Source organism: Cercospora beticola, chromosome 2, assembly GCF_033473495.1.
Source record: "Cercospora beticola chromosome 2, complete sequence".
Classification (NCBI taxonomy): Eukaryota; Fungi; Ascomycota; class Dothideomycetes; order Mycosphaerellales; family Mycosphaerellaceae; genus Cercospora; species Cercospora beticola.
The window spans coordinates 444572-470161 of NC_088936.1; the positions used below are offsets into that span (position 1 = coordinate 444572).

The 25590-nt window shown below is 53.1% G+C and overlaps 12 protein-coding genes across 12 annotated transcripts; 5 read left to right on the forward strand and 7 right to left on the reverse strand.

Moving 5' to 3' along the window:
• Positions 1-1278: 1278 nt before the first annotated feature.
• RHO25_002328 (uncharacterized protein) lies at positions 1279-5153 on the reverse strand (the record flags this gene model as incomplete). The annotated part of the gene is made up of 2 exons (XM_023594820.2): positions 1279-3574; positions 3625-5153. The coding sequence occupies 2 exons, from the start codon at positions 5151-5153 to the stop codon at positions 1279-1281; spliced, it is 3825 nt and encodes a 1274-aa protein (XP_023458594.1).
• Positions 5154-5933: 780 nt separating this feature from the next.
• Positions 5934-6952, forward strand: RHO25_002329 (uncharacterized protein; the record flags this gene model as incomplete). Its single annotated transcript, XM_023594819.2, has 2 exons — positions 5934-6184; positions 6253-6952. The coding sequence occupies 2 exons, from the start codon at positions 5934-5936 to the stop codon at positions 6950-6952; spliced, it is 951 nt and encodes a 316-aa protein (XP_023458542.2).
• Positions 6953-7380: 428 nt separating this feature from the next.
• Positions 7381-8244, reverse strand: RHO25_002330 (uncharacterized protein; the record flags this gene model as incomplete). Its single annotated transcript, XM_023594817.2, has 1 exon — positions 7381-8244. The coding sequence occupies one exon, from the start codon at positions 8242-8244 to the stop codon at positions 7381-7383; it is 864 nt and encodes a 287-aa protein (XP_023458546.1).
• A 616-nt stretch (positions 8245-8860) lies between these two features.
• On the forward strand, positions 8861-9758 carry RHO25_002331 (uncharacterized protein; the record flags this gene model as incomplete). Its single annotated transcript, XM_023594816.2, has 2 exons — positions 8861-9071; positions 9130-9758. 2 exons carry the CDS (start codon positions 8861-8863, stop codon positions 9756-9758), a joined length of 840 nt encoding a protein of 279 aa, XP_023458813.1.
• A 549-nt stretch (positions 9759-10307) lies between these two features.
• Positions 10308-11771, reverse strand: RHO25_002332 (uncharacterized protein; the record flags this gene model as incomplete). Its single annotated transcript, XM_065602230.1, has 1 exon — positions 10308-11771. The coding sequence occupies one exon, from the start codon at positions 11769-11771 to the stop codon at positions 10308-10310; it is 1464 nt and encodes a 487-aa protein (XP_065458302.1).
• A 779-nt stretch (positions 11772-12550) lies between these two features.
• Positions 12551-14263, forward strand: RHO25_002333 (uncharacterized protein; the record flags this gene model as incomplete). The annotated part of the gene is made up of 1 exon (XM_023594815.2): positions 12551-14263. One exon carries the CDS (start codon positions 12551-12553, stop codon positions 14261-14263), a length of 1713 nt encoding a protein of 570 aa, XP_023458547.1.
• A 683-nt stretch (positions 14264-14946) lies between these two features.
• On the reverse strand, positions 14947-15980 carry RHO25_002334 (uncharacterized protein; the record flags this gene model as incomplete). The annotated part of the gene is made up of 2 exons (XM_023594814.1): positions 14947-15027; positions 15081-15980. The coding sequence occupies 2 exons, from the start codon at positions 15978-15980 to the stop codon at positions 14947-14949; spliced, it is 981 nt and encodes a 326-aa protein (XP_023458544.1).
• A 1004-nt stretch (positions 15981-16984) lies between these two features.
• On the reverse strand, positions 16985-17227 carry RHO25_002335 (uncharacterized protein; the record flags this gene model as incomplete). The annotated part of the gene is made up of 1 exon (XM_065602231.1): positions 16985-17227. The coding sequence occupies one exon, from the start codon at positions 17225-17227 to the stop codon at positions 16985-16987; it is 243 nt and encodes an 80-aa protein (XP_065458303.1).
• Positions 17228-17608: 381 nt separating this feature from the next.
• Positions 17609-18244, reverse strand: RHO25_002336 (uncharacterized protein; the record flags this gene model as incomplete). The annotated part of the gene is made up of 2 exons (XM_065602232.1): positions 17609-17963; positions 18018-18244. 2 exons carry the CDS (start codon positions 18242-18244, stop codon positions 17609-17611), a joined length of 582 nt encoding a protein of 193 aa, XP_065458304.1.
• A 698-nt stretch (positions 18245-18942) lies between these two features.
• On the forward strand, positions 18943-21552 carry RHO25_002337 (uncharacterized protein; the record flags this gene model as incomplete). Its single annotated transcript, XM_023594813.2, has 3 exons — positions 18943-20158; positions 20212-20391; positions 20444-21552. 3 exons carry the CDS (start codon positions 18943-18945, stop codon positions 21550-21552), a joined length of 2505 nt encoding a protein of 834 aa, XP_023458595.1.
• Positions 21553-22215: 663 nt separating this feature from the next.
• Positions 22216-23085, forward strand: RHO25_002338 (uncharacterized protein; the record flags this gene model as incomplete). The annotated part of the gene is made up of 1 exon (XM_023594811.2): positions 22216-23085. The coding sequence occupies one exon, from the start codon at positions 22216-22218 to the stop codon at positions 23083-23085; it is 870 nt and encodes a 289-aa protein (XP_023458545.2).
• A 31-nt stretch (positions 23086-23116) lies between these two features.
• RHO25_002339 (uncharacterized protein) lies at positions 23117-24445 on the reverse strand (the record flags this gene model as incomplete). The annotated part of the gene is made up of 1 exon (XM_023594810.1): positions 23117-24445. The coding sequence occupies one exon, from the start codon at positions 24443-24445 to the stop codon at positions 23117-23119; it is 1329 nt and encodes a 442-aa protein (XP_023458597.1).
• Positions 24446-25590: the final 1145 nt, after the last annotated feature.

Sequence of the window (25590 nt, forward strand, 5' to 3'; positions counted from 1 at the left end):
TGACACATATACAACCAGCCCTAAGGGCATAAGCCTCGTAACCTAAGTTCATAAGCCTCGTATCCGTAGCTTCTAATTTCTACAGCAGACCCTACGAATGGCGTGCAAAACTCAGTTTTTGGGATGTCCGCCAACTATCTCAATGTGTTGACGTGCTAACAATTTCTAGACTATCGTAAGTATCACCTTCGAAGATCTGTTCTGTTCGAGCAAACCAATATTCACTCAACTCATCGAACATACCAACATACATACCATACCCAACCCATCCTTACACCATCCAATACAAAATGCGTCTCCCCACCCTCCTCCCAATCATGCTCTTCAGCCTCCACCTCGCCTTCGCTCTCCCCGACCTCAAAGGTCTAGAAGATCCTCTTGAAATACAAGAACTGAATGCAAGATCTCCACTTGCTCCAAAATTCGATCTCTGCGGTGATTGTTGCGCCACGACTTGCGGCAAAGAATATTGCTGTAGAGGACAGGCTTGTTGGACAGTTTGTACGAATTGTTGCAGTTAGAAAGGTTAGGTTGGCGAGTTTTCAGTTGGGGGGGTTGGGGGTTGGGGATCTTTGGGGATGGTGGGAGTGGCCTCATTGCCGTCGAACGAAGATCTCGTTGTGAGGAATGGCTTTGATAGAGCTCATGTCTTGCGTTGCATAAGAAGCGATGTGTGTTACTGTTACGATGTCTACTGGTGGTACTTGCTACATCTACCTAACACATTGTTATGGATCGTTGATGTGAAGCATATTTAGTACGGACTGCCGCCAAGATTGCACATTCTGCCTCTGCTCCGAAAAAGTAATTCCAATCTTCCTTGCGCTCTTGTTTATTCCGGTTACCATCTATTTCTAGCTGCTACTCAAGCACTGTGGTAACTTTCCTTTATCCTCGCTTCGATCATTGGGTGGATCATAAACAAAGCTCCCGCGTTTGTTAGCATGTGCACTATGCTTTCATGGCCCCGCGCCCTTTTAGCTCATAATCTATGGTTGTACATACCTGCCTCTTCGTTCTCCTGTCTCGATGTTGCATCTTTGATCTCAGCTCCTGCATTTGGAGACAACTGCACAAACTCTCCCAGCCTACTCGCCGTGCGATTTGGACTGCAGCGTGGTGCCTGAGCGGCAGGACGACGCAGAGGGTGTGAAAGTTTACGTTGCGGATGATGTTGAAAGGCTACTGGAAGTGATGCTAAAGCTTTGACAAGATTGGCTTAGTGAGTCTGTTTATTTTGCATCAGGTAGCTTGATTGAACAATTGTCCTCCTCTTAATCAGTGTGCCTTACTACCATGGAAGGGAGGTATACGTCGGCCAAGCATATATAGCCGTCGCTTCCGTGATACTGCTCTTGCGCCTCTTAGCATCTGCGCTATCCTTTTGTTGCCTCGTGTTAATTCTGCTTGTATAGCACTTCCATATATATTTCCGTCCTTGTCCTCGAAGACCAATGTTCGATCCTCGATCTTCGCTCCTGCATCCAGCAGAAGCTGCACTATCTTCTCATTGCCTACATTCAGTGCTAGTTGTACATCAGTTTGGTAGTCCCCGTTCCGATGCGAGAGATCTATCCAGCTTTTCGGCGCACGGTGGACTTGGGCTCCCGCAGCCAGTAGCAGCTTTACCACACTCTCGTGCCCGTGAGCAATTGCCAGTCGCAAAGCATTGGTATTGTCGGTGTAACGTTGCTTTTGCAACGTGGCCACGCGCATTCGGCGGTCCATGAGAGTGTTAACATCTGCCCCCTCTTGTATCAACCTCCGCACCAAAATCCCCGATCCTGCACCTGATGCTGTGATGAGTGCTTCGTTCAATCGTCCCTTGATTGGGTTCTCCAGTACCGCCCCTGCTGTCAGTAGCATGCCCGCCAATTCCACACTGTATTTGTATTCGTCGCTGGCCAAAACTACCTCAAGCGCGTTCACGTTCTTGAAAACGCCCCATGAGGTCTCAAGCCTTCCTCGGTTGTTGACGTTGGCTCCTGCCTTTATGAGTACTTCTGCTGCTTCAACTAAGCCCAAATTACAAGCAGCGATGAGCTCCTCCGAAAGTGGACCTGCTGTCTGATTGGCACCAGGACTTTTCTCCCTCTCTAAGAGCGTCTCTATCATCTTCTTGACTACCTCCCGATGACCGTTAAGGGATGCTGCTTCTAACGCCCTGTGTATCGGGTCAGCGCCAGCATCTAAGAGCATCCCTACTATCTCCACGTCACCTCGTTGGGACGCCAGCATTAGCGGAGTCAGAGAAGGACTGCAAGCAGTATTGACGTTGACTCCAGACATAATTAGCATCTCCACTATCTCCCTGTAACCTGCTTCGGACGCTGTCGATAGTAGTGTGCATTGAGCATCGCATGGCTCTTTCGCAGCGTGGAAAGTCGCTCCTACCTCGATCAGCATCTTCGCGACCTTCGCATGGCCAGAAGTTGCTGCTTCGTGCAGCGCAAGTTCCACTTTGAGGTTCGCTCCGGCCTTCAACAAGGCTTCCACGATCGTTTCGTGGCCTTTCGTCGAAGCTGCTACCAATGCAGGGCTGAAAATCCCCGAATCGTCATTGACGTCCGCGCCTGCGTCTACTAGTGACTGCACCACAGACTGGAGTCCCAAATAACTAGCGTAGTATAGAGCTGGCGCTTCGTCGATTGGTCCCATCATGAAAGGATCAAACCACGGGTCGTCGGGTCGGTGTATCAGCAACCAGTCGTGTTTCACGTCTTCTTGCAGAAGAACTGTTGCTTCGCGAGCGACTTTTTCTGTGCTTTTTGAAGACAAATGGACGTACCATGTCTTAGCTGCGTAGTGGAGTAACGGAAACGCTTTCAAATCCCCTAAACTGTGTGATTTCTGTGCGTGCCGGCTATAGAATAGAAGATATGCCAGGCAGCTTTGAGCAATGATCCAGTGTTCCCGAGCGCTTGACAATTGGAAACCTCGCGCACTGCCTTGCAAAATCCGAGTGGATTCAAGGTATTCTTTCACAGAGAAGTGGGCAAGCCTGACTGTTGTGTTTTTCAGGCAATCCTCTCTGATGGAAGGGAAAACGTTATCAGAAGTGGAATCATCTTCGTCCTGGGATCCATCTTCGTCCGTGGAATCATCGAAAATGTCCCATTTAGCCTTTGCGCGTTTCGCCTTTGGAAGCCTAGCCTTTCGAATTCTAGCCTTTCGAGCTCTAGCCGCCGCTCTATTAGCTCGCAGCAAACTTGAGAATGGTCCTATAGCCCACGAGCGTGTAGGCTTTGGACCCTCAGTTATGATCAATCCTGAAAGAATCTCTAGAGTGTCCATCAGACCTCCTCGGTTATCGATACCGACCGATGCCTCCTGGTCCAAATCAATAATCGTGGTTTCAACTAGCTGCTCGAGAGTGAGCGGCTCTTGCGCGTAGGCTATCCAGCGCAGGAGTATAAGTGCGTCGTCCCGCACGTTCTCCCCTATCGTTTCTAGTATCCGCTCATATGTCGCGTCCAGTGTTGCGGGCAGAGCAAACAATGCTTGTTGAATGGATCTCGGCTTTGTTGACTTCAATTTCTTCACTTCTTGTAACTGGCAGAACGTCCAGCGGAACCTAGAGCGCGTCAGACTCACGGTTGAGAGGTCGGAGGGCTATATGCTTACATGCCGTCTGCCCGCTGCGTGAGTGTATCCTCGATTTGTGCTTTGGTCTGAGAATCGAGTCGAGAAAGTCGCAGGTCACGCAGTATTTCCGCTGATATGTATCTGCGAATATCGGCGTCCACAGCGTGTGTGTTGATGGGAAGTTGTGCAGCTTTTGATGCTTGCATTGACGAGCGAATTCCGGGCTCATCGCGACTTGCTGCTAGAATGCGCACATTGCTTGCTCTGTGCGACAGACGTACTAGGAATTCGAGCACCCCACGGCGATTGTCGTTGTCTTCAGGGCACTCGTCGACTCCATCGACCAGTAAATACATTGTTTTGTAGGCTCTCAATGTCGAGAACATGATCTTTTCGAGGTCGTCAGCGCTTAGAGTAACCCTGTTATGCTTCTCGTACGCATTCTGCAGCATTGCTAGACCAGGCTCTCTCGAGCAGACCTGCGCGACGATTGACAGGAGCATAGTTCTAAGTGACTGCTTGCGGCTGTCAGAGAACGCGCAGTAGAAGACTGCGTAGCCTATGTCATCCCTGCTGTTGCAGTACACTCGAATGTCTTCGATTGCTGTCGAACATAGAATAGTCTTGCCGCAACCAGCCTTGCCATGTAGCCATAGCAAGTTAGTGGTATGATGTTTCCACTCCTGATATATTGGTGATTGCAGCAACCAATCTCCTGTCTGTGCAGCTCGTTCATTTCGTGCGGTCTCATGATCTGTCCATGGATCCGGCGGGGCGAGCCACTCTGTGATTTTACGGAATTGATCCGCTTGACGCTGTTCTCGATCCTCCCGCTCGGGGAGGGCTGCTATCAGACGATCCCGCGCCCCGCGAAATCCCTCCCCGTAGTTTGCGCCTAGATAAACATTAAAGATTCCATAGAGCCCGTACGACAGATCTTCTTTGCGAGTCGTGTCTCTGCCCTCCATCCACCTTAGCTTCTCGCTTCGAGATATGCTCTTGCTCTTGTCAAAATCGTGCAAAACGTCCTCTGGCAGGCGTGTAGCAACTGCTATACCTGGTTCCAGTCCCGACCCGGCGGCGGATTGGATCGAATCATTCAGGGAGGCGCCCTTGTTCCCGATGACCTGCCAGTCGCCCGTCAGGAAGATGACGACGCGTGGGGCTAACAGCTCTTGCAATGTCCAGCCTCGCCGGAACCATTCGCTTCTCAAGTATCCGTGAGGCTCACCTGCCGATGGAATGTCTGCGAGATAGGCCAGACATATCTCAGCATTGCGATACCACTTGAACATCAAATTGACGGACTCTGACAGTTCCGCGGCACTAGTCTTATCAATGCAACAGGTATCAATCCAGATCCAATTGATGGACTTCAAGTTCTCTCGTGCATATTTCGCGAACGCCTGAATCTTTTTGTAGCCGATCTTCGATGTGGCGCGGTTCTGCTGAAGGTCCTGTAATGTCACTTCCTCTGCTCCCCACCGGTGTGAAGCGATGGCGTACGGCGGGACATTTTCGTCAAAGAATTCCTCGAACCTGAGCTCTTCGACATGCAGCAGTCTCATCTTGATGAACTCGTGCAAACATGCCCACCGAGAGTGCGATAGTCTGCGAGGATACGGAATGCTGCAACAGCTACGGCTCAAGTTCACATTGTGGCAGAGCAAAACCCCTCAGCTCAGCCTTGTTGATGCACTGCGCCACGTGTGCACCTATCAGCGCCTCTTCCGCAGTCGTCACGCCTCTCCAATGGAGTCGCCGCAATAATATTGTGGAATGGCAGGTTTGATTCCACAATCACTAGTAGCTTTCTGGAGTGTATTAGCAACAGGAGGACCCTCGAGGCCTAAGACCTCACTTGCAATGCAGTACCAAGCTTCAACAAGAAGCAGTTGTGAAGGAATAGGCTGGTGCCTCAGGCATCTAGAGAAGTTCGCGCAGCAGAACACACTTCTCACTCGTTTTGTATATTTGCACTCGAGGCAACATGTGTCACCGTAGAGCCACCTGTAGCCGAAGCAGTGGAGTTCGCGGGAAAAAAAAATGCGCCGCAGTATTCCAACTGGGTGATAGCTTTTCGCAGATGATGGGAGGTCATGTGGAGGTCGCCGCTTCGAGATACACTGTTTACCTTGTCGTCAGAAATTGGGCGATTTCTGAAGCGCCCGTGAGATTTGAGGTGAATCGTCGCGCTTCATTTCGCGCGCCAAGCAGGCAGCGCAAGCAAACTGCAGCAGCACCTGCCACTTGAAATATTCTAGCTCGCGTCTGACTATGCGTCTGATTTTCACTCTTTCTCGACAACAACAACCGCAAGGTGCATCCGGCACAGCGACTGACGCCCAATGGCTACCCGCGAGAATGTCGAGGAGGTGAAGAGCTTTCTCTCCTTCCACTGCAGGGAAACAGACATTAAGGTCGCACTGCAACACTTCGGTGGCAATGTGGAAGACTGCGTGTCGTATCACGAACACCTCTTAGCCAGCTACCGCACGAGCGGGAACCTGCACATGTTGGGCAGTTTCCTCGGCGACAAGCCAGCAGAGCCAAACTTTGAAGATGAAGAGGAGGTTGGTAAGCGCGACTGCTTCATCAGGTATATGCGATCTGGGAGAGCGGAGACACTCGAGAATTTGAAGGCCATACTCTGACGAAGGAGCACAGTCCTGACGATGTCATCGTCTCCATCCATGTTGGGCCTCCAGAGGACGTTGATCCGTCGTCGCTCAAGATCTACAAGGTACACCAAGGCATTCTGTGCAGATCTTCGAAGTTTTTCCAGTCGAAAGCCAAAACGGAGTGGACAAAGGGCAACGCAGTTGTGAAGCTGTCTTACATGTGCGTGGAGCTCTTCGCAGTATACGTCGACTGGCTGTATAGCCGCAAGATCATGCCAAACGGCAAGAAGCTGTGGTATGGCGGAGTTCATGCGGACGCGGACGACTGGGCCATCTTGGCAAGAGCTCTGGTTCTCGGATCGTCAGTGATGGACAAAGCCTTCCACGATTCCGTCCTGGACACGATGGTTGGCATCGCACAAGCAGAGGCCGCCTCCGAGATACTCAAAGGCGCCAAGCTCCACATTCCTGTACAGATTGTCTTCGGCTCCGTCCCAGACGACTCCGGAGCTCGGAGCCTCCTCGTTGATATTTTCAAGCGCCACGCGGGAATTCTGTCATCTTGTAACGACGAAGAGTTTCCCGCTGCATTTCTGCGGACTCTGGCGAGTGAGGTGATGGAGGGTACGGAAGGCCTTGAGGAGCGACTCTCACAGAACAAATGCTGGTATCATAAGCATGGCGAGGGCGAAATTTGCGGCTCCACTACGGCAGAGTTGCACGAAGTTGCAAGATTTCTCCCTTGAGCGCCACGACTAGTTTGAGCGATTCGGAGCGATGGAGCTGCCGCTGCTTCCTGTCATCTCGAGAACCAGGAAGTCTCTGGACAACCCTACGGCGATCAGCAGTGTCAAATCTGAACGGGTGGAGACGTACCGAATCGTCTACAGAAAGTGATCCTGTCTCCACCAGGTCTCTCCGACACGATTTTGTACACGTCCAAGAGGAACTCTCTTCCTCCTGGAGCATTGTGCTGTCTAGCAATTGCACCGGGATGACTGTATGAGGTGTTGAATCGTTCTTCGTTCAGTAAATGGAAACAGTCAATGAGCGGCTGTTGGCTGTGGTTCTGCTCTGTAATATGGGTATCTCGAAATGCAATTGCAACTCCAATAGCTCCCTTATTTCATGCGAACCTCACACGACGAGCACCGCGCCTCTCATCTCCAGCATCCTATGCATAGAACTTGAGGCACTTGTGCTCGTCGTGTGTATCCTTGCAGATCACACTGCATGTCATGTTACCACATTTCATACACTTGACTCTTCCCCAGTACCCACACGTCTCGCAGAACTGGCGTGGAGGAGGTGCGCTTGCGGGCGGTGGAGCTGATCGTGCTTGGTTGTAGGTGAGAGGAGGAGCGTTCAGCAGCGCTTCCATCTCGGCTTGCGTCGGCATAGGATCGAGGGCATCGTCGTCTTCTTCATCGAGGTCCATCAGGTCGCTAGGCATGGGTGGTGCGAGTGTAGTCGGGACGGGTGGAGCGTTTGCATTCGGTGCAGGACTGCCACCCGTGCTGCTCTCCTCTCTCTGCAGATTCGAAGGCTTCCGTCTGGCAATCGGCGTCTTACTGGCCCGCTGCGAGTCTGGCTTTGGCCCTGGCAGGTTGTCCAAGTCTCTTCTGCCTTTCAGCGCGATTTCTGCCTCTTCATCGTCCAAGTAGTGCTGGAACGTCTTGCCGCTAGCTAGAATCTTCTTAGTAGCTGGCGTCTTGCCCACTCTGTAACCTCCTCCCTTTGCTACCTCTCCCTTGGGCGCAGGTATCTGCACATCCCTCGTGCCATCGCTATTGAGCTCCCGAATCTTTCTCTCCACCTGTCTCTGCTGCTTCGCGCTCAACGCCTCCTTCTGTGCCTCAGTCTGACCTCCAGCGCCTGCTCCTCTTGCTCTCTTCTTATTCGTCGTCCCCCAATTCTTCGACGGGTCTGCAACTGGACCTGCAACAGCTACCCACGCGAATCCCGGCGCTTGTTTTTGCTGTCCGATAGGCAGCTCCTCAATGTACGGCGTTCGAAACCGAAGTCCAGGAGTCGCCATCCTCGAGTCGATCTCGTCCCATCAAAATGCCGAACTCCAAGCACCCTGCCGTAAAAGAAAAAGCCTCAATTCAACATAACAACGTCAGTCCGAAGAATCCGCGAAGAAGTTCGAAACGCTCGCACGCGACAGCGTCGTGTCGTGCATGTGAAAAAGAGGGTTCACTTACGTGCATCCGTGCGCACGCTAACGTGTTTGGTCGGCTCATACGTCACGCGCGGAACCATTGACACGTCCAGTGCGTGCATCTGTACCGACTCCTTCCGAGGTCGAGCGTGCATTCTGCTCTTTGCCCCACCCTGCACGATGTCTCGCGCTCACGACACCCAGGGCCAGCCCCATCTGCGGTCGTGCGGAGGCCACGAGTAATGATAGCGGCAAGCCAAAGCGTAATCACTCACAAGCTAGGTCTTCACAAGCAGGGAGAAGAAAAAGCATTTGCCATTTCCCGTGAATACCGTCTTCACCCTCTTCATCTCCAGCTCCAATAGCAACTCTTCAGAGCGCTGCTTGTTGTTTGTCCAAGATCTACTTCTGTTTCCAGGTTCCGCCTGCTTGCTACTGGCTACTGCATATTGCTACCTTACAGCTCCTCTCCGCTTCCAGACCTTCCACCATGAGTGCCGCTACTCTCAGCCATAATCCAACCCCAAAAGTCGACAACATGGACGGCATTGCTCCAATGAAGCGTCGCATGACACTGCCGACCGAGCCCAAACGCCAGGATCCGATTTACATCCCAGCTGAGAAGCCAGCTTCGGATCCAGCACATGGAGCAGCTTTCATTCTTGTTCATGGACTGGGCGACAATGCCGAAGGGCTACAAGGTAGGAGAGCAGCATGCGTGGCATAACTCTGGATCAATTCTAACAGAAAATCGTCTAGCTGTTCCTCAGCAATTCCAATCCGCCCACAAACTTCCTTACATGCACTGGATCATTCCAAATGCCATGGAATCTCGCGAAGCGATGACAACAGCCTGGTACACACCTTCCTCATTCTCCGCTTTCCCCCCAGATCGTCCAGAACTCGCACCCGAAGAAGACGCAGACGGGATGCTCGCGACAGTCAAGTACATCGAATCACTCATCGATGCGTGCACGAAGAAGGGCATTCCACCAAACCGAATCGTATTAGGCGGTTTCTCCCAAGGCTGTGCAATGGCACTTTTGACAGACCTGACAAGTGAAAAGTACGCTGGGAAACTTGGTGGAATTGTCGGGCTGATGGGCTACCTTCCTCTTAGCGCGGGGAGAAAACTTGAGGATATGAGAGCTGTGGCAGGTCTACCGCCTGTACATGGTCAAGTCCCCATTCTACTGGCGAGAGGAAAGAAAGATCAGATGATCCCGGGGAGAATTTGGAAAGATACCCTGAAGAGGCTGGAAGAGCTAGGTGTGGAGAGTGATCTCGAAGTGCATGAGTATGAGGGCCTCGGCCACAGCTTGAGCGGGCCTGTGTTGAGGGATATTTGCACGTTCGTAGAAAGGTATGTGCCTGCTCTGGAGGACTGAGATGAACAGTCTGGAAAAAGAAAGTTAGGTCGGCAAATGGGATTTTTGGTTAGCGTAGCGTTTTGCGCAAAGGAATAGTTCAGGGCATTGAATCAATCGTCTTTCCTCGGATCACATTATGTTATGAGTGGACACAAACGGTCTTCATAGGCTCAAACTGCTGTAACGGGACTTGCTAATACCGAAGTGTGAGACCTGCTATCGATTGGGAGCAAAGCATTGTTGAAGCAATTCGAGGCATTGTCGATACCGCGTTGCTGCACAGGCCAGAAGCTCTTCCCTGTGGATGCGGGGCTTGGACTTTCCATCTTCGCGAATCAGTCTGTCACTCCTGCTTCCACGAACAACAACGCGACCTTGTCCGCAGGGCAGACGCGACAATATTGCCTACCGGCAGCGAAGCGCTGTCAATTGGAGAAGCAGCCAATAATTCCGACGCAGTTCCGCGTCTCACGCCAGCTCGCGAAACGAGTCACCTTGCAAGCGCGAACATGAGCCATGTACAACACAGGTATCGAACGAGCAAGTTTTCTCTAATCTATACAATGATTATGCTACACCTCGTCCTATAGGCTGCATTGAATCTACCGTGGCCATGGGTAACAAAGGCTCCTGTGCCGGTACTGCCCGATCGGTTTGGAGCCGCAGTTTGACAGCCAGTTTCCTGCTGAGACGAACAGCCGGCTTGTCTATCCATTCTGTGGCATAATACGCGTAGAACAGGTAAATTGCAAGCGACAGGCTCAGACATAGCAGAGGCCGCGTGCTCAACTCAAAAGGTCCAATATCTGGCACTGCAAGCGAGCCATCCCAAAACGTGTCTTTGAGATGCTCACTGACTGGCCCACCGAAGAGAGCATTGATGCGAACACCGAAGACATCCCCCAGTGGCAGATGCACGAGATACAGCATGAAGCTAACTTCTCCGAGGAACAGGATTGGCTTTCTGGATAGCAGCCATCGAAGCCATGAAATTCGGAGAGCGCCGTATACGAACGGCAGGCCGCCGAAGCTGTGCCAGTACCGGTAGTAATTCTCCTGATTATATCCCCTGGGTATGAAGGTCGACAGCCACTTCCAACCTGGAGTCTGATAAGTCGTGAAGGGATTGCCATCATGCGCTGGCTCGCTGAGCAGATACCACCCGGCAAAGAAGAGGATATGCAGGACGACGGTCCGAATGTGCTCTGATGGAAGAGCCCGGAAGAACCTGCCATCCAAATCCCAAATATCAACAATCGCTATTGCCATGCCGAACAAGAAGCATGCCATGCTCCATTTGAAAGACAAGCTCAACATGATTCCTCCTATTACGATCATGGTCGCGGCAATAACTGCTGCTCGTATTGGACCTGCACCTCTCAGACCAAATAACGAAAGCAGCCCCAACAAGCCGAAAATGAGAATGCTGCCCTTCAATTCGATAGGGATCGTCCAGATGGCCATATCATAGGTATACCAGCTGAAGACGCTGTTGCTATGCACCTGGAAAGGCTGGAAGAAGTTTGCGCTTTTCACAACGAATTGCACTAGCTCTGCGCCAATGCCTCCTTCATGCGGCTTCAGAATGGGCGTAGGTACGAAGACAGGTCCTGGTATATGGATCATCAGAGCTACCATGAATGCGATCACCAGAGGTGGCAGGTACAGCCTGATTGGTCGTCGGACGACAGCACTGAGCAGCGACCATCGCCATGTCCGAATATCGTTGGAACTTGTAGAAGGAGACCACGACTTCAACTTTCGCAAATGGCTCACTGACAGGACATAGCCGGAAAGGATGAAGAAGATGACCACTGCTGCACCACCTCCATTGAAGAAGATTCGAATGAATGGAAGCGAGACAAAGTAGTAATGCTGTCCAGATTGGCCGAATCCGAAGTCGTGTAACCCCCAGGTGAAGTTCGAAAGATTGTGTTGAATGAAGACGATCGTTGCAGCTAGACCGCGGAGGCCGTCGAGATGTCGTGTTGTTGTGGTTTTGGACGATTCGGCGGGTCCATGGGATATCATCGTCGTGTTGTTGATCGTCGCAGAGGCATAATTTGGCAACCGGAGGATACCGTCGAGGCTGTGCTGATCACTTTCGTTGTCTGTACAGCTGGACGATCAAGTATCCTTTCTCATTTCTGCTCTTTCAACGCTGCAACGACGGTATCGATCGAATCGTTGTCAATATGTCGGCTCGTGCTCGTTGCGAGAGCTGGCGTTCTTCTACAATCGTTCCTGGTCAAACAATCCAGAGATTCAACTCCTCTTGATGAGGTAGAAATTAGTAGGTACATGCATGAAGAACCAGACAAGAAGATGGGCGTTCGTACAAGCTCGCCCAGAGAACATACCATTGTGGACGTGGTTGTGGTTCTCGGACCCACAAACGTCCTTCCCCTCCCAATCCAGCCAGCCTCGTTCCTTCACCAAACCCGTTCTGGCGTTCACCTCCAACGACTCCGCAACGCAACGTCCGCCTGCTGAAATTGCGCCAAACGCGGAGCGCTCCATGGACAGCAGAGCCGCTGATGCTGCCCTGCATGCGTGCAGAAGGCTGGCTCCGTCGTAAAAGAGAAGGTTTGATCCCCGCCTATCATTTGCGGAGAAATGGTACGTTCTGGCCACGCCCGTCGGTAGCTTCAGAGCAACGCACGCGGCGGAACATGCCATTGAGACGATCAGCCACACCGAGCACGATGATCCAGGCAAATTAACTCTTGTTTGTGTTCTCTTTCCTTCTTGACTTGACTACATCGGAGGATGGCATTGTTGTTTGCCTTTGACAACACCAGCTCACGGATATGGATCCGAGGGATTTCAAGGACGCGACGGCGCTGCTGCCACCACGCGTGCGGACGCGAAGGTTCTGGGTGATTACGATTTCCACGCTGATCTTCCTGAGCATCATTTACGCGCCTTACATCTTCGGCAGCAGAGGTGCAGATACGATCCATTTCGAGGCGTTCAAGGCGACTCTGGGAGGAACGGACAGCCCACCACTTGCAGGACCTGCGGGAGCTGTGCAGCCTGGGAATCCAGTTCCTGCGCAACAAGTCGCGGGCGGCATTTTGTTGCCTACACAGAACAATGCGCCGCCGGTTCACGACATCGATGAAGGGCCGGGAGTGGACATGTACGGGCGGCGGACACCACATTATCGCAAGATCTACTCGATGACCTCGCCAGAGAAGAAGTATTGGCTTGTCTGGTTGGGAGGTGAGGCAGGATACAATCCCAATTTGCTACCGCATCCCACGGAGCCTGATCGATGGGTCGTGCTGGCGCAACACGAGAGATCGGACGAGATGACGGCGGAGCATCAGGAGTTGGTCTGCACTGCTGGCTTCTTCATGGACAAACTGGTCTGCTCTGAGGCACCGACCGTGATGCAGGTGACCGAGTCGATTGTCGGCAACTGCACAGAAGGAAATGCGTGGATCAATTTGGTAGTAGGACCGCGAGACGCTCGCATGTTCTATGGCCCAGATGCACCATACGTGATGTACGGATCTCAGTCTGCCCATGCTTGTCTAGGAATCTGGATGCATGACGGGAGAATGTTGCTGCCACCTTTCCAGGCAGCAGGCCAACAAGCAGATATCGCATACTTCAAGGAAGCAACAGAACTGCAGAGACCTGAGCCCTGGCACGTGTTCGAGAAGAACTTCTTCGTCTTCTGGGACGACAAAGGAGGCGTCTACGTTCACAACGACCTCTGGCCCAGACGATCCTACGCAGCTCTTGGTCCTGTGGGAAACGTCGGCGAGGACCTCGCTCCCCAAACCGTAGAAGCCGATGCGCGCTGCATGAATGCTTTCATGCCCCCGGTCGAACACTACGAATACGCCTCAGAAGGGATCCATCAAGCGACCAACTCCCTCTCCATCACCATGTGCGCCCGCGCAGATCCCACGTGCACTCCGACCGACAGCAACACCTTCATCATGACGATCTTCCATTGGAAAGCCTGGCGCGAATTCCACGGAATCTACGAACCTTACATCATGCTCTTTAAACGCACCTCCCCCTTCCCCATCCACGCCATCGGCCAAAGACCTTACTGGGTCTACGGTCGCGGTCCTTTCACCGCAGATTCCGGCAGTCCGAAATATCGTGGCCACGAAGACCAGATTCCAAAGGGGCACACGGAGCAAATATTCTTCACGAGTATGAGCTGGAAGAACAAGGGACAGACGTATCATGGATATGTTGATGATCCGCTGTTTTTGTCGTTTGGTATTGAGGATGGGAAGGCCGGCGTGATTGATGTACATGCTGGGGATCTATTACAGGATTTGGCGGAGTGTAGTAAGGCGCCAGCAGACGGGAAGCGACCGCAAGAGCAAGCACCGCAAGCACAGCAGGGACAACAGGCACCTGCTGCTCCTCCGCCTGCGCAAGCACAAGCACCGCCAGCAGCTCCGCCAGCACAAGGACTGCCCGCACAAGCACCACCTGCTGCTGCTCCTGTACCTCCGGCGGCGGCAGTACCAGCTCCTGCGCCGGTGCGATGAGGAGTGGAAGGCGGACTGCTTGCGCGCCATGTTGATAATATACCCATTTTGTTATTTGACTGCTACTTGCTCAGTCACACCAGTTTCAAAGCTTGCACCAGACGAGCCTCATGAGAAGACGATACCAAAGTTAATGAAATTCACATCTTCAGTTCCTTTTCTGCTCACCATGTCCTACCGCAAGCTGCAGCTGACAGTGAAAGGTGCCGCAGTTACAGTGCACCAAACACTGGACGACTCCTCACGCATGGACGACCCTTCGGACTCGACTCCTACGCATGATTTGAGAGCCGACGATCGCATTTGCATTTGCATGTGCTTCGAGCCAAAATCAGGTACGAGCCAGTGGTCTCAAACCTTGTCTTCCAATAGGTCGGTTCGCCAAACTCTCTGAGCAGTGGTTGGTGCTGAGATCTTGTGGACATTGTGGATATTGGAGTAGGATTTTGGTGCCTCGGTCGAGAGCTGTTGTCTGTTGTACCGAACTTCACAATCAGCTATACCCATGCTTGCGCCTTGGATGCACGAGGGCGGTCTTGAGATGGTATTGATTCAGCTGGAAAGGTGTCCTTCGAAGCGCGCACGGAAGTACATCGAGACGTCTGCTGCTTGGCTTACGAGTTCAAAGCAAATAGTGCTATACATTAAACGTTGATCCTGATCTTGCACGCGAAGCCGCTCCATCAAGTCTCCGAAGCAAATGCTGCTGCTGCCGCAGAAACATCGTCTACCTTGCTCTCCAGAAGTGTTGTCGATGCACGCTCCTATAATCACGATTAGTCCCTCTGTACAACGACATTCGAATGACGATTCTTACCAAAATCACCACAAACGCTCTGCGCTTCCGACCAGCTTCATCCTCGCCAGCCAAATGCTTCGTGTTCAGCGTCTTCCATTCTTGCTCAACAGCGTCGCGGAGATCATTGGCGTCAGAAGGCAAACCAAGCTCTTCAAGAGCCTTCTGCGTCTTCGAATCCACATACGGATACCTTGCATCCCACCCCTCGAGCCATTGCACCCGACGAAGAAAAATCTCAATCCCAGTCGCACCAAAGCCCTTAATCTCTTTCTTCAACTCCTCCACAGCCTCATCAACATCACCCTTATGCTCCTTAAGCACTCTTCCCAACTGCGTCCCTTGCTCGTCCCCTTCTGCCGCGGTGAACTTCTCCAACACCGTATTCGCCAACTCATACAACTGCGCAGCCGTTTTATCTTTATGCTGTGTTCTCGCATCATAGAATGCCTGCGTGACTTTCTCTTCTCCAGCGTTCTTGATTGCCAAGGCACTATTGAACGAGTATGGCGAATTGAGGATTGTTCGAATCGATCGGAGGCCTAGACGATGGGAGATAGGTCGAGAGAGGATCATGGCACATGTGAGCTCTTCGAAGGGATTGAGGACTGATGAAGAGTAGGTTTTGATGTCTTTTCCTCTGGATTCAATGTCTTCCGTTTCGTCTGGTGGACGGCATTGGGCTTCGGCATCGTGGGATAGTAGGTAATTGAGTAATTGCGAATGGGATGGCTTTGGTTTTGGCGTGCCTCGAGCAGAGCGTCGGGAGGCCTTTACAGGTTGTTCAGATTCTGTGTTAGCTTTGCGTTTCTTGGACAAAGTGTTTTGCTGTTCGGGATCTTTCTCCTGCTTGGTTGCGGAATCTTTGTGGCCGCTGGCCTCTTTCTGATTACTCGCTCCGCTTTTCTTCTTTGGTGGCATTGTTGATATAGTCGAATTAGTAGATCTCAACAAGGTCAATCGTTGCTACAACATCAACCAGACGACTAATGGCAGCTCCTCATGACGACTATAATGATGATGTCAGTTCTTCTTCGATCTGGACGGCATCTGGCCGCATCATCATAGCAGCAGCGGGATGGACTTGGCGATAAACATCATTGTCAGGCCGAGCTCAGAGGCATTCGACCATTGTCGCAATCAAAGGCCGTCACATCGACCTGCGGCGTGTTTCCTCACCCCGTGCAATTCTTGTCAAAGAGAGCAGCGTGCTTGCTGCACGAGCAAGCAAGAGCTCCAATGCGCGACCATCGGGCCGACCTTCTGGCCGAGCCGCGCACACGGCAGTCGTAAGGAAGCAACAATGTTGATAGATTTCAATGGTGGGAACGCGAGGACAGTGGGTGAAAAAGTGATGAGAAATTTGTTTTGCTTGCATAGCATTTGGGGTCTTCAATTGCTCAAGGAGACGCGTTCCGTGGAAGCGCGTTCCGTGGAAGCACGTTCAGGTGTCGCTATATTAGATAGTCACAGACAAGTTCCATTGCTGACTGGGACCTAAGCAACAACGTCTGAGCTGCTTTTCATCGACCGTCAGGCCGCCTGCTAGGTCGACTGAGTGCGCCGGCGATTCGAAAGACATGGGCTCGATGACAGGAAAGAGCGAAGCGCCGCCGAACACGTCTTCGTAGAGCTCGAAGCGAGTGCCCGTACCAGCCCTCAGGAGTATCGCGTTGATGCTCCAATGACCGCATCGCATGGCGATGTCCGCAATTGTCCTGACAGGCTAAATGCACCCGACAAGCTGAAACCAGCTTGCTGAATCCGGACGTGGGCTCGTTAGCCAGCACGTTGCTGGCAGCTTTACTCTATGAAGAGCCGAGCCCGGACTATGCGCTCGCCCATGAACAGGTACGCCGGATTGCCATCTTGTGGCGGAAGCACCTGCCATCCCATGCTCTCCAGATAGCCTCAGTCAAGCGCTCCTAGAGCACCTCAACGACCTGACTGCAGAGCGGAAAGATGTTGGTGACTGGCACAATTGGGATCTGTGCACCATTGCTCAAGTCCTCGGCGACATAGCAGATGCAGCGCGGTAGAGTGATATACGCCAGGTGGAAAGTTCCTGGACTCTGTACACACTTCCGTGCTGCTCTTGACGAAGGAGGAGCAGTGACAAGAGTCTGGTGGAGGTTGTTGTTCGTGTTGGTGTTGGGTCTGGAGGCCATGGTGAGTGAGCCGTGGGCGCTTGCGCTCTGTGGACCATTGCTGCTTTGCTGGCCGCGGAACTTCCAAAGAAACTCATGCCCCGTAACGAGTACGCGATCTGCGCGTGACAAGCGTGCTAGCGATGCGCAGATGGTGAAGTACTCGTCAAGCGGAGCATCTTTCTTCTTCGCCACTACCGCGCACAAAGCTGTATGCCTTGGCAAGAGGAGCCGTGCAACCATGGAGATAGCACACAACCCGCCAGGTAATGTCGGCTTTCGAGTGATTTGAAGTCATCTTGTCGAAGATGCTGTGACATTGAGGTCGAATCTTACTCATCACCTTTGCCGGAAGGCTTGGGTGATACTGTTGGCCTGTGACGTGCTGAGACTCCGATGACTTCAATCGTCACCTCCCCTCCCACCTCTGCGTGCGCTCTTCTTCTTGCTCTGATATTCCTTCATCTTGCGCCGCGCTCCAGCCTCAGACTTCTGAAGCTCTTCGACCCGCTTCATCTGTTCAGGACTGGTCTCGCCAGGTACCATCTGACGGCCTGCCTGCACGATCAGATCATGCAATTTGCGGAAGCATGCATTGACATTGTCGTTCTGCTTTCGCGAATCGTCGGCTTGAATGACAAGGTGGTCGGATTTGGCAGCGTGGTAGCGACTGTTGGCAATTGGTGCATGCATCACTTTCGGCACTCGCTGCAACAGTGAGGGTAAAGGTATGCGCAGTGTCGCCTTGGACGAGACTCTATCGCTGCATCAGTCATGTGTCTGGCTCACCTCATTCGTGTGAACTGCTCACTTGTTGACATTCTGCCCGCCTGGACCAGAAGATCGTGAGAAGCTCACTTCACAAATGTCTCTAGGAATCGTGTCCGGGTCAAGTTTGGAGAGCCATTGGCGAGCTGCTTGGAGCTCTGCTTCATCGACATCGCCGCCTCTTTTGACAGCGTGTTGTCTGATGCCCCATGCCGGCGCAGGAGTGGCAGCTTTGGCAGCACGGAACGTCGTGCGTAACAGCAATGCCATGAAGTACAGCTCGTGCAGCAGTTCAAGCTGTGTGTCGCAGGCGCACTTTTGGCGCGGGATAATGCTGCCGAAAGTGAGCTAGCTCCTGCCTGATCGAGTCAAGCTCCCGCGCAATGCTTGGCACAAAGCGAAGGGCAAGCACGACTGCGTGGCGCGAGTTTTCTGCGGCAAGTACATGTGCGCGCATGTCGTGAAAGGTCTTGCCATCATCATCCTCCAGACATCACCATCGCCATCCACGCCATACCATAACAGCGCACTCTTCTCCTCGCGCGCGTCGTGCATCATCCGGCTCGTCGTCTCCACACTGTGCTCGCCTGGAAAGCCTCTCTCGCGCAATACGCCGGGCCGCGACAACCGCCACATCGCAGGCGCTCTTCCTCGCTGAACACTACCACCGCCCTCCAGCACCATCACCATCCAGGTAAATACTGCTCAGATCTTGGCCCGCCAACGCCTCGCTGCTCGTGCTGCGCTGTACGCGGCAAACCACTGGCGCGCTCGTGGTCGTTTGCTGTTGAACGTCTCTGTGTCTGCCCTGCACACCACCACCACCACCACCACTTCCAGCCCCAGAGCCCAGCGCTGTGAACTCCAGTCATCGTCGCCCAGACCACCGCTCCTCGTCGTTCGTCCCTAACTCTGCCATGCTCTCAGACCGTCTCTCGCGCTGCGCTTAGGATGCGCCTTTGATCCCGATGACCACCAACGACACTGGATCTTCAGCACCACCAGAACCACCCGAAGAGGCCTGGCTACGCAGTGAGCCCGCTCTGCTTTCTCCCGCTTCTCCGAAGCCATTACATTTCCCTCAGCCCACGTCCATCCCTGTTCTGGATAAAATGATGGATGTCGGTTTCAATCAAGCTGAGCCGCACATGAACAATGCGGCCATGCACGACACCGAGCTTCGACCAGGAGCTTGGCGCGACCCAGACGACCAAAACGTCACCATCCCCTCTCCGTACTCGACCGGCGGAAATGGCGATGACTTGAATCGAGACGAGAGCAGCGCGCAACAGAACGGCAATGATGCCTCAAATAGTACCGAGACAGCTACGAATGGAGCTGATGCTCAAACCACCAATTCCAACGGTTTTTCACACAACGCCGACTCTAGTGATCACAACGACAACAAGCCTCATATCACATCCACTCAGGATGCACCTGCCGATCCCAGCGCCAGTGCAGCTGAATTCGCACAGAATGCCAATGCCTTGCAAGCGAGTGAGGTGAAGACCGAGCCGTCGCAGTCCACGCCAATCCCTGGCGGAGTCAACGTTCAGGCCTTGCTGGACCAGCTTTCGAGTTCCATTGCTGCACCCGCAGCCAATTCCACGCCTACAAACAATGGCCCGGATGCGGCCTCCGCCCTCTCTCCATCCCAGTCTCAAGCAGACCCTGCTGCGTCCTTGGCCGGTCTCGCCTCACCTAGTGGTCTTCCACCTCGACCTCCTCCACAAGATCAGCCGCTGATCAATGCAGCCTACGTTCATTCGCAACATATCCGCGACTATCATCCACATGCCGCGAATCCAGCAGTACAAGCGCACAATCGCGCCAACAGCACCGGAAACGCTGCGGATGCACAGAGTCACAATTTCGTCCCACCTGTGGGAGCGGCTTCGAATCAAGCGACATCTGGTCAGAACGAACAATACCAAAATCAGCAATCCCCAGTCTCTGCGACCAACACTGGGTCAACTCCATTTGCCCAGCAGCAGCCGCAGCAACAGCCTCAGTTCACGCCGACACGAGAGCAACCTCGCGAGCATAGTCCGCTTGCAGGCACAGAGGACATCCCGTGGACGCCCGAGACTCAACGCAAATATGACTACTTCATGAATGAGGAGCGTCGCTACGTAAACGAAGCACGATGGGACCAGTTCCCTCCAGGTTCGCGTCTCTTCGTCGGTGAGTGCCTTTGCTAATTTCATCATTTGCCATCAAGCTAACAGCCCCGCCAGGGAACCTTTCTAGCGAAAAGGTCACGAAACGCGACATCTTCCACGTCTTCCATCATTTCGGAGAGATTGCACAGATATCGATCAAGCAGGCGTACGGATTCGTCCAATTTCTGAGGGTCGAGGATTGCATGCGCGCACTGAGCGCCGAGCAAGGGCGACAGATCCGTGACAAACGCATACGTGAGTTTGGCAGTGAATATGCAGACATAGCGGCTGAAACTGACCAAACAAGACCTTGAGATTAGCAAACCTCAGAAGCCGCCGCGCGACAAGCAACAGAACCAGAATCAAGGTCGCCGCTCACGCTCCCCGTACGACAATCGACGGAACGATCGCAATTCGAATGGCAGGGGTCGTGGGAGAGACGGCGGAAGAAACTACAACCGATCGCCTTCGCCTCGCGACTATGGGAGGAGGCGCGATGACAGATACCGGACGAGATCCAGATCTCCCGGCTATGGACGAGACGACAGATATCGAGATCACGGTTCACGTCGATCGCCCGATTACGACGACCTGCCACTCCCTCGGAGACAACCTCGAGACGTGCCCGAGGTGCAAATCATCGCCCTTGAAGGGTTGGAGCGCGACTTCTTGTCGTGGGTCGAGAAAGCTTTCTCCTCTCGCGGTGTGCGGGTTGATGTGCTTACAATATCTGCTCGACTGAACGAGGATGCGGTCATTAGGCGGCAGATTGTGGAAGGCGTACTTGCTATCAGCAAGTTGAGACGCGTCAACCAGGATACTGGCAGAATTGGCCTAACAATATTCAAGCGCGCGGGAGGAAACAGAGATGTTCAGTTCGAGGAGTACGACAATCTGGATCCTCCCATATGCGCCGAGCTGGTCATGAGAGAGAGGAACAGCCTTGCGCAACCTCCGAGCACACCATCATATGCTGCCCCTCCTGCTCAATACGCGCCGTCAGGACAAGCTCCTTCAGCATATCCATACCAACAGCAGCCGCCACCGGCGCAATACGGTGCGCCTCCTCCATCGGCATATCCTCACAGCTACGGACAACCGCCGGCGCCATATAATGCCGCACCGCCTCACGCTCCGCCCCCAGGATACCCGCCAGGATATCCACCCAAAGCAGACGCAAGCAACCTGCAAAATCTGCTATCCACTCTGAGCACGGCTTCGCCTCAGGTACCTGGTGCTCATCCGTATGCACAACCCGGCTTCCCGCCTCCACAGCAGCAACAGTATCAGGGACAGTATCCTCCAGGACCTCCACAGGCTTCAGCGGCTGCTCAGCAACCACCTTCAGGATTGCCTCCTGCACCGCCGAACATGGCAGACATCCTCGCCCGACTCGGCACGTACAACAGATCTTAGTAAGCTTTGCTTGACTCGTGATGCTGCGTCATGATATATGATAGCTTTCAACGAGCGCTCAGTATTGTGGAGAGAAAGTGCGTTGCATCCTAGGCGCTTTCTCGCGCGCAAAGTCCTTGGAGGGCGACGGAATTCAGCGTTACTAGATACCACATTCCGGCTGCCTGAAAATATAGGTTCATGTACAGAAGTCACAACTCATAACGCATCCAATCATTCCCTAGTTATTGTCTCAGTAACAGTAAGTATGTATGTCTGAAATGTCGGAAAGATATGGCTCGGCGTTAGAGCTCTCCGCTAGCTCGGCACGCCAGGCCTCGGCTAGACTCGATTGCGCCTTCTTCACTTCAGCTACCTTGTGAGCAATGCTGACTGATCATGGTCGCAATCGCTTTCCGGTGTCAACGTCAAGCTTCCAAGTATATATGCACCTCTGACTGCACAAGACATGCCCAAGAATTCAAGACGTAGATGACCTCGCTTCTTCTGCATCACTCCCCCGCAGCAAGACTTCCACTTCGGATCTCATTCGGCAATCATTTCCGTTGCTGCTACTCGCCACTTCTTGTTATTTCGAACAAGACAAGAACAGACCGGACTTCCAAACTTTCCAGCCTCAAGAACAATCAACCCAGAAGAGATTTCTCAAACAACAAGATCGAAATGACCGAACAACTTCCCGACATCCCGAACATCGAACGTCTCTCCCCCCGCGTCATAAGAATCCTAGGCGGAAACCCCTCGAAATTCACCCTCCAAGGCACAAACACCCATCTCATCGGCACAGGAAAACGTCGCATCCTCATCGACACAGCAGAAGGTCTACCAATCTGGAAAGAAAGTCTCGCAAAAGTTTTACATGACGAAGGAGATGTGGAAATCGAAAGTGTGATTTTGACGCATTGGCATCCGGATCATGTTGGTGGAGTCAACGACGTTAAAGAACTCTTGGGAGCGGAAGGGAAGAATTTGAAGATCTGGAAAAACAATCCCGATGCAGGACAATCAGGCTTCGAAGATGGGAAAATTTTCAAAGTCGAAGGAGCGAAATTGAGAGCTTTACATACTCCGGGACATACGACGGATCATATGTGTTTCATCCTCGAAGAAGAAAAAGCCCTCTTCACAGGCGACAACGTCCTCGGACACGGGACTGCAGTTTTCGAAGACCTCACCGCATACATGAATTCGCTGAATATTATGTTAGAAGCGGATGGGTTTGAGGGACGGGCATATCCGAGTCATGGGGTTGTGATTGAGGATGGGAAGGGGAAAATTAAAGAGTATATTCAGCATCGGAAGCAGAGGGAAGTAGAGGCTTTGGAGGTTTTGGGGAGGAAGAGTCCGAGTGGGGATGAGTGGTGGGGGAGTATGGAGATTGTGAAGGTGATTTATGCGAAGTATCCGGAGCATCTTTGGGGGCCGGCGGAGGGCGGGTTGAAGCAGGTTTTGAGGAAGTTGGAGAGGGATGGGAAGGTTAGGAGTAGGGAGAGAGATGGGAAGTGGGCGCTTGTGGAGAAGGCGGCGTTGTAGATGCGGTTCGTGTTGAAGTGGGGTTGGGGTTCTATTTTGCATCCCATCTGCGACCTCCGCCTTTTCGCCAGAGCCATACTGCTTCTGTCGCGTAGGCCTTTGCGCTCATGTGCTTTCCGCCATCGACTCCTCTTCCTTCGCTTTCATCTACGAGAATCTGGATAACTTGTAGCCGTTCCACCTCTCGCCACAGACCTCGTGCTAGTTCACCGAAGGTATCTTCTGGACCTTCAACGACATCACCAGCCAGTACATGCTCGGGCTCACCAGGGTCACCGAATTCGCCTTTGCTGAGCTTGTAGAGTATGCGTCCCAGTGTCTGAAATGAGATACATCTTTGCGCCGGATAGCTAGATCGCGCAAGATGTGCCAGTTCTGCGATCGTGTAGCCCGCTGCTTCAGGCGCATCGCCATGATGATGAAGGCCAAGTGTGACTGGGATCTCTTTCGCTTTGCTTGGTGGTATGATGTCGCCTCTGAAGGAGAACCGCACGTCACCTGCGTTCAGTGCGTCTGCGCTGGGATCATACGTGTTCTTGGCGGAAGACGTTTGCATCCATTCCAGCTTATCTGGATCTGAGGGCAGAGATGGAAAGTACTTCTGATACAGGTCTTCCAGAAATGTGTCTGACGATGGGTCGAGGGCAGGAGGTTGATCTGGTCGTGGAAAGTGGACGCTGTCATGTGGCAAAACTTCCTCTTCTTGAGGTTTCACATCTTCTTGACCATTTGCGTCTTCGAATTCTGGCTCCTCTGCAAAGGCAACTGATTTTGCAGGCTTCTCGCGAGGTTTCACGTCAGGCACTCCAATCTCCACGGCATCTGGCGCCGGCAGAGGCGCTTCGCTCGGTCGTTCTCGAATTTCGCCAGGTAGAAGTGAAAGGTCTGTCTCCTCACTCCCACTCGCCACATCACCTCTCATGAGAAGCCTCTGTAATAGCGCTGGACTGAACTGGTTCATTAGCTCTCTGCGTTCCTCCTCGATCTCTTCAGCAGACATTGCTGCCAATTTGTCATTGTTCTCGCGATCTATCCGCTCTTTCTCTCCCTCTTCCCATGACTTCGGCTTGCCACTCGACGCATCTTTATCGGTGCGGCTGATACTCGAGGACTGCTGCTTAGACTCTGCAGCCGGAGTTGACGACTTTTGCTGTTTGAAGCGGCTCACCACGTTGCGCTTTTGGTGCCCAGGAAAGCCGCTTTTACTCTTCAAGGCAGGGGCGCTTGGTGGCTTGGGCGCGGCAGGAGCGCGCTCCAAGACATCTCCCACAAATGCGCCGGGCAATATGTTGGGCTTCTGCGCCGTGTCATTCTCGCTGTCTGAGCCGAGATCGATATGGACCTTTTCGCCTCGGAACATGATGTTTGTGGGTGTGGTGCCTGAAAATCGTTCCAAGAGAAGCGCGGCTAACTAGTGGACCTTATCGATTAAGCTTCTAGCGCAGATCGGCAGCCGCGCCGCGCCTGCCCTGGGATTGGATCGCGCTAGTGGGTAGTGGAGCTTCTATTTGCGAAACTCAAAGAACGACACGAGCACATGGCACATGTGACGAGTGTAAAGACCGCACAATATATGACTGTGGTGGTCACAGGAGCTGGTTCGCATTCACAGCAGATCTCATGACACGGAATGAATGTTCCAGAGTGCTGCCGTGGTCATGCTTTCATGCCAACGATGGAACTTGAGCCAATCCCGCCAGCGCATCGCAAACTTGCGGCCAGCAAGCGGAACCCCCTTCGCCAGCGCCCAGCCCGACGGCAGTGGCCATGGAGGGCGCAGAGGAGTTGATACCAGATGCACAAGAGCATGAGACGAATGGGTAAGTTGATATGAAGACTTCACAATGAATGCAGCCGACAAAGAGCGGCATAGAGCAATGCCGAGTCTGGATATGTCGGTGTCCAGCTAGCTTTGTCGGGAGGAGGGCGATGGCACAAGGCCGCGACAAGATTGCTGGCTCGCTGGCCGCGCTCTGACACAGTTGTTTCCGACGACCGGCTGCTGCCCCGCGGATTCTGTCAAGTTGCTCCAAGTCGCTCTGCCTGCCCGTCCAAAGTCGTCAAAGTGTGCTCCGTGCTGCGTGCTGCGCCGGCTTTCCCTTATGTTTTCCAGCACTCTCGACACGCCCCTTCTCGACTCTTTTTCCAACCCATCCTGCACTTCTGCGTGTATGCAACTGGCTGCCATACGGTTTTTCATCAATTCAACCACCGATCGCCATCGAACTGCGCCCATCTCGACCTGCATCCGGACCGCGGCAACGAGACGCAACGCATCAGCTATACCACCGCCTCCCATTACCAGTCCGCCCGCCGTGATCCTGCAAAAGGTGTTGTCGTCGTCGCTGGTCCAAACTGCGACGTTCGCTAGCCCCACGCTTATTGGCCGCTTCGACTTATGGAGATGAGGCCCTGAACGAGCACCCTCGAGCACCCTTTGAGCCGCGCCAGATCCAGACGCGCGCACTGCGCATGTGCACCCTGCACATCTGCCTAGTGTGCTAA